General features: G+C 35.3%; 1 protein-coding gene across 22 annotated transcripts in view; it reads left to right on the top strand.

The window, feature by feature from the left end:
• The window catches only part of LOC124425220 (kazrin), a 37,604-nt gene that overhangs the window by 14,102 nt on the left and 16,002 nt on the right, over nt 1-7,500 (top strand). For 18 of the 22 annotated variants that reach the window (XM_046965289.1, XM_046965293.1, XM_046965292.1 and 15 more), the window contains 4 exons: nt 5,667-5,759; nt 5,973-6,417; nt 6,528-6,905; nt 7,038-7,432. In XM_046965289.1, the coding sequence (XP_046821245.1) occupies nt 5,988-6,417; nt 6,528-6,905; nt 7,038-7,432 (1,203 nt within the window). In that variant the 5' untranslated portion in view covers nt 5,667-5,759; nt 5,973-5,987. Of the gene's footprint in view, nt 1-1,290; nt 1,716-2,668; nt 2,848-4,984; nt 5,153-5,666; nt 5,760-5,972; nt 6,418-6,527; nt 6,906-7,037; nt 7,433-7,500 lie in introns of those variants that run through there. The other 4 variants (XM_046965286.1, XM_046965275.1, XM_046965278.1 and 1 more) reach the window with 3 other exon arrangements.

Genomic DNA, 7,500 nt, shown 5'->3' with positions numbered 1-7,500 from the left:
GCATGGAGCCACAGGTTTCCCAGACGTACGACCCTCACCCTGTCCTCCTATAGGCCATTCCTAACTTGCTCTTTCATACCTCCCTAGTTTCTCTCTTGTCCCCTTTTTCTACATAGATGCTGCCTTTCTTGCCTCGTCGTCGATCTCACTACCGACCATGTCTCTTTCTCTCTTTCTCTCGCTCCGTCTCGTTTGCGCTTTGAACAAACGGCGTATGCGCGTGCCACCGGGGCATGCTCCTGCTTGCCCTGCATCCCACCGTGGTGGTATTGATCCACGAGCGCTCCCTCCCACTCCCATCCCTCTTGCTCACCCAACGACAGGGATTGTCAACCAACCTACCTACCCCTCTCTCTCTCTCTCTCTCTCTCTCTCTTTCTCTAATGCTTTTGCTAAAATAGTTCGTCCTTCCCATTCATCCACGTAGAAGTGTACGTGCTTCTCGAACGATGACTTCCCCTATTTTATATATATATATATATATATATATTTCCTTATTTCTTACTCTCTCCCTCTCTTTGTCTTTTATCATCCCTAAAATGTTAAACGAACGATAAAGACAATCCCTCTATCCATCGTTATCAACGTACGAGACTAAAGTTAAAGCCGAATGGATTTTCAATGAAAATCGAAAAAGGTTGAAGATCCCTGGCACGGAGTTAAGTTGGTGAGAGGCTGGTGGTGCCGGTTGTGGTAGTGCGGAGAAGAAAAAAGGGCCCGAACCCATGCCGGAACGCCTACCCACAATCCAAACTGAACCGAACCATCCACGCGGCATACTACTCTCTTCACTGTCTTCGTTCACCTTTTTTTCTTTTCTTTTCTCTCTCTCTCTCTCTCTCTCTCTCTCTCTCTCTCTTTTTCTCTTTTCTCTTTTTTCCCCTTTCTCTTGCTCTTTCTCTTTCTCTTTCTCTTTCTCGACTACCATTCCAATTCATTTCTCGGTTTCGTTCCCTCGTTGTAATAGTAATGTAATAGTAGTAGTAATAGTAATAGTAGTAGTAGTAGTAGTAATAGTAGTAGTAAAACGTTCGCCGTACTTACGGTAGACGTAACCGAACGCACGTTCTATTTGCCCTCGAAGCAGCGCTCGGTGCCATCCAAGCGACTCTCTACGTTGGCGTTCAACCGAACTAAAATATGATGCTACCTCGACGAACTTTGAATAATGGGAAGTACATTTTGTACCACTGTTACTCGTTGATATTTCTATTCCCATTTTCTGCAAGTTTCCATGTTCGTTAAAAAAAAACGAAAAAAAAAAAAATAAATAAATAAATAAAAGAAAATCCATCGCAACTTAAGACTCACGTTTCGAAGATGAAGAAGGAGGAGGTGGAGGATAAGGGAAAAAAGGAAAACGAGCAAAAAAATGTCAAACATACCGGAAAGTATATGGATTACGATGATTAAACAATCGGCGTCCTTCTCTATCGGTGTTGAATCGGAAAGGAATTCTATTTTGTAAAGGCAACTGCCAAACGCGGTTACCCTCACGATTAGAGACAAGCAATTTGAAAGATAATGACTACAAACATGTGGTGGGTAACGTCAATGTAGAAGTACGAAGAGGCGGACGCCCATTTTCAATAGGGCTTACGCCCCCCCTACGTGAAGTAGCTTGATACTTTGCATAAAAGCACAGCGAGGGAGAGATGTGGACTTTAAAATACGTGAAAAGTTTCGCCTCGTTCACGGGCCCCGAAAGGATACACGTACATATATATATTTTATATATATATATATATATAAATACATATACGCATACATACGTATATTCTATGCGGCATAAAATAACGTGACTATCTCTTTTTCTCTCTCTTCCTCTCTCTCTCTCTCTTTCTCTCTTTGTTTCTTTCTTTTGTGTTTTTTTTTTCTATTTTCTTTTCCCTTTATTCTTTTATCTTGTCTTCTTTTTTATTTTATTCATTTTATTATTTTTTCTTTCCTTTTTTTTTTTTTTTTTTTTTTTTTTATTATTATGAGAAGCATCATCGTGGAAAAACTTTTATGCGAGTATTTCATCTTTCGCTTGAAGAGAAAGAGAGAGAGAAAGAGAGAGAGAGAGAGAGAGAGAGAGAGAGAGAGACAAGGGAAGAAACAAGTATAACCGTGGAATTTTTTTAATTGGATATCTTTTCTAATTCGTTCGACGCAAAGGAATTAACGTACTATCCGCGTCACGTATCACGTTTGAACGGAGATGCCGACTGAAATGTGGAACTCCATCTCCCCGAAGGGATGTCATCCAATTAAAGTTGAAGTTGCAAAACTTTCGTATAGGCTGAGATGACGTAACGTCATAGGACGAAAAGATGAAGATCATCAAGATTGTGACGAGGAATACAGACGTCATTATAATAATTAGAATATATATATTTCGTAATCTTTTTATTCGAGTTGTATGAATGTCTATCCACGAGGATTTAAGAAATGGGATCGAGCTTGAATATGTTACATTTTTTCTTTTTTTTCTTTCTCTCTCTCTTTTTTTTTTTTTTTTTTTTTTTTTTTTAGATCCGATATAAAAAATTCTAGAATTTTTTTCTTAATTTCAGAAGTTGTAGAATTTGTTTATTATTATTATTATTGTTATTATTATTATTATTATTATTATTATTATTATTATTATTATTATTATTATTATTTTCTTTTCTTTTTCTTTCAGAAAGAATCACGATTCTAGTTAGACTCTTATCCTACGTTGAATTCCTGTTATATTTCTTTGATGTAACCTTCGACACTCGAATCCTTTACTTATTGGATAGCAAAAACGGAATGAGCTTGCGATCATCCCGAGGGTGCCCGAGGAGTTAAGCGTTTCTACGAGAAGGAAAAGGGATGAAGGTAGAAAAGGGAGAAACACATATATATATATATATATATATGCGCATTTATATTATGTGTGTGTATATAGACACGAAGGGAGAGTATATTACTGACTGCCCGTCAAATCTACTATAATTTCGATTGCAATGAATGGCAACATTTATTATCGCGTGATTAGAACGATTCAATGTAGGAACATTTATTCTATCATATAATAAAATATATTTAACGAGATTCGTAATTATAATACTACAAAATATTCGTTTCTATAATTATCATTAATCGCGAGTTGTACGATATATTTGTTGGATTTCTTAATTATTCGATATTATAACGATTTGACGTATAGTAATTATTAACAGTTAACGAAGAAAGATGAAGTACACCTACCCCTTTTAGCGATATTATTATATCAGCTTCCATATCGACCTGAACGATCGTGCTCGTTACACTCCTTGTAATAACCCTTTCTCACATCGTCCTTTGTCGTAAACGTAACACGAAACTCCCCGAACTATTTCGAAGCACTTACGTACTTACACACATACGTACATACGTATATACGTACATACATACATAGATTGTGTACGTAATGTTTTTACGTACACGCATTTACGTCATTTAAATATTGTAATTAAAGAAATTTTTCTTCCTTTGTTTTATTTCCTTTTATTTTTCTCTTTCTCTTTTTTGTTTTTTTCTTTGTTCCTTTTTTTATTTCTTTTCCTCTTTCCTTCTCCCTTCCTTGTCTTTTTTTTCCTCTTTAATATTTCGATATACATTATCTACAAAAATGATTACTCAACCTCTTATTCGATAATAGTTACAAAAATTATTTACTACATAATATAATTTATATATATATATATATATGACGTTTATTTTGAAAGTGACTTAACTCCATTTTCTTTCTCAACTATAAATTGTTTAAAAATGAAAAAAATTACATATAATTGCAACTATTATAAACATTAATTTGACTTTTTTTTTTTTAAATGTATATATGTATATATATATATATATATATATATATATATATATATGCTGCCATTATATAATGTCACGATCTATGTATGATCAATTATAAATAATCCATCGTGAAAGTTATCGATTTGATTTCGTTCGAATAACATTCGAAATGGGGGGTGGGGAGGGAGGAGGAGGGGGAAAGAGAAAAAAAATGATACAAAGAGATTTCATTCGTATAATTTCACGTATACATACATACATACATAAATATATACATACAAATAAACTAGGATGATACATATTTAGGTACATGCATACGTCGCGTCGTACAGGGTCAAACGCAATGCCGCGTTAATGAAACGCGATGAGAAAAAAAAGGAGAAAAAGGAAAAAAGAAAAAATAGAAAGGAGAAAAAAAAATAGTGAAACATCAACTCTCTTTTAACTATATTATGTACATCCCAACTCGAACAGTTCTCTAGAGATCGTAACGTTTTTAATTTCAGCTTATTCGAGTGTCAGAGAGGATTTTTTCTTTCCTTTTTCTTTTTTTTTTCTTTTTCTCCCTCCCTCCTTCTTCTTCTTCTTTTTTATTTTACTTTATTTGTCTCTTTTTTTCACTTTATTTTATTTTTCTTTTTACTTTTTTCTTCTTTTTCTTTTTCTTTTCTTTTTGTAACTCTATGAACGTTATACGACGCCCTCAATCCCCCCCCACCTCCCTCCCGCGCACCCGTCCTTCGCCCTCATTCCCCCTTATCAAAAGTGAATTTAATCAAGTTAATTTTCAAACGACATTTAAACGTTACTTTATTACTTAACGTTGCACAAAAACGCGTGTTCGTTTGTTTCTTAATATCAAAAGGATTTTAGAAGTTGTTACAAGGCAAAACTATATGTATGTATATATATATATATATATATATATATATATATATATCATATATATTAATTACGTTTTAAGAGTAAGCCTGAAAATTACGGTAAGGGGATGAATTTCGTAATTTTATTCGAGCAACAATTTTCGAAAGAGAACGAACTGACAAGGAGGAAAAAAAAAGAAATATAATTTTCGTTGGAAAGAATTTTTAACGAGCAAGTAAAATATGTAATAGCACAATAAAATACATATAAATAATTATATGTATGTACTTCTTTTTTTTTTTTTTTTTTTTGGTTTTTCCAGATAATTACGTAAAATACATTGATTGTTCACTGGATTATTATGCACGTAAAAATATAGTGACGTTCAACCGTATGATTTTCGCGAGTAAATGAAAGAAGAAGGAAAACGGAAAAATAAAAAAAAAAATAAGAAGAAAGAAATTTAAAAAAGAATTAAAAGAATTGAAACGTACGTACGTGTCGATCAAAATGAGGAAGAAAGGAAAAAAAAAATGAAAGCATGGAGAACGAGCTCTCTGTCGTGGAATAACGCTTTCTCACTCGTAATACTAAATCAATATCTGGCGGTAGGGTGAAACGTTGTGTAGTAGTGGGTCTTACAAAAGTGACGGCCACCAAATGTGCAAACGAAAACGATCGTTTCGTTGTAAACCATTGTTAAATTTTCTTTTTTTCTTTTTTTTCTTTCTTTCTTTCTTTTTTTTTTTTTTTTTTTTCTTTTTAATTCGAATATCAAAGCTTCGAACACGACGTAATAAAGTTCTTCTTACGGATCGTTTAAACGCTCATAACCTATGTCGTTCATCTGATAATTTTGACGGAAACATTGTAATAATTAATTAAAAATGAAAGTTTGTCTTATTTTTATTTCTATTGTTTTTCTCTTTTACTTTTTTTTTTTTCCTTTTTTCTTTCTTAGATTCAAATAACAATTGCCTCTAAAAGGAAATCATTTGTTACAGTATTGAGTGCTAACGAAGAACAAATACCAACGACATGAGCTTGCAAATTAGCCCACCTTGGCTTTAATCGAACGCATCCTCGCAGATGCACAGGTATGATATATAAATGCAATGACATCTATTTAACGATCTAATATCATCTATCTAATGTTTGAAGAAAAATTTGTTTTATTTTTTATTTCCATTTTTTCTTTTCTTCATGAATACAAAGGATACGCTATTTTTATCTATCGATAATCTCATTGATCCGTTTGTTCGATATATATATATATATATATATGTGTGTGTGTGTGTGTGTGTGTACAGACGAAACTCTTCGTCATGGTGGAGGAGAACGCAGGGACGGGTGCTCGACTGGATGGGGAGTTACAACGTGGAAGAGGAGAGAACGTAATCTTACGTGGCGAATCACGTGACGTTGTTCCTAGTACATCGTCATCGTCGACTACGGCATTGAACAATAACGGTGCCACGAGTAATAGCAATCTGGCTAGCGGTGGTATAATAAACAGTAACAACAATGGATCATCCCCGGCATCCAGTGGTATCGGTAATCCGAATCACTGTCAAGAGGTCAACGAATCCCAAGCACAAGCGCAGGAAGATGGTAAAAGGCTCAGTGCTAATAGCAGCCCAGTTGAAAAGAGAAGTTCGGCAAGCGACAAATCGGTCAGTCCGATCGATAAGAAAAATAGTCCGATCGATAGGAAAGAAAGATCTAGTCCCATAGATCGAAAGGGTAGTCCCGTAGGTTCGTATAAAATTATTATTATTATTATTATTATTATTATAACGTTAATTAAATATCGAAGTAACTTGGCAAGATTTGGTAAAACTGATAAAACTGAAACGTTTGTTCAGAAACACGAAATAGTTCGCCGTGTCGAAGTCCAAGCGAAAAAACTCGAAGGTCATATGCATTGAATCGCGATAAAACACGGCTCGGTGAGTCCGGAAGGAATTTAGATTCACGATCTAGAAGTGCCAGTCCGGATAGAGGTTCATCGAACAGAACATCCTTCTTACATCGTGGTTGCAGCGATCTATCGGGCATCGAAAGGCTTAGAATTTCTACTAATCCTGATTCATTGAGATCCCGAAGATTTTGTAGAGTTACGACAGATCCGGAGACCGACGTACGTAAGGATATCGTTGATAATGACGTAAGAACGGAAGAAGACAATGAACCACCCGATCCAGCACCAGGAAGTAGACCAGCCTCGCCTGCAAATTCTTTAGGTAGATATTATTTCAATCGTTATATACAACTATAATATATTATAAATATCTTTCTTTCAATATTTTCTCCTCATTTCTTTCTTTCTGTCCTTTCTCTCTTTTTTTTCTTTTTTTCTTCTATATACACCAAAGGTATTTGCGACGATAGCGTAGTCGGAGCAAGATTATCGAATCTACATGGTAGCGGAGGAAGTAGCGGAGGTTCCGTTGAATTAGCTAGCGCGAGAAGGCTACGATTGGAGAACGAACGATTGGTCGCTGAGGTTGCGAGGTTAAGGAGGTTATTACTTACCGGTGCGGCACGTGGCGAGGTTGGAGCCGAGGATGCAGCATTGGAGGAAGAGGCACGCTTTGTTGCCCTAGAAATGGAATTGCAACATGCGAAGGAAGCCTTGCATGCACTGAAAGCCGATCGTAAACGATTGAAGGCCGAAAAGTTCGATCTGCTCAATCAGATGAAAGCATTGTACGGTACCCTTGAAGATAAGGAACGAGAGCTACGTGATTTTATACGTAATTACGAACAGGTGATCTATCGATTAGTCGATTCGATTGGATCATTGATTGTTTTAACATCCTATTTTAACATTATGTT

The sequence above is a fragment of the Vespa crabro genome, chromosome 6 (assembly GCF_910589235.1).
Source record: "Vespa crabro chromosome 6, iyVesCrab1.2, whole genome shotgun sequence".
Classification (NCBI taxonomy): domain Eukaryota; kingdom Metazoa; phylum Arthropoda; class Insecta; order Hymenoptera; family Vespidae; genus Vespa; species Vespa crabro.
The sequence above is the reverse complement of the archived record's forward strand: the minus strand, read 5'-3'. Positions and strand labels throughout refer to the sequence as shown.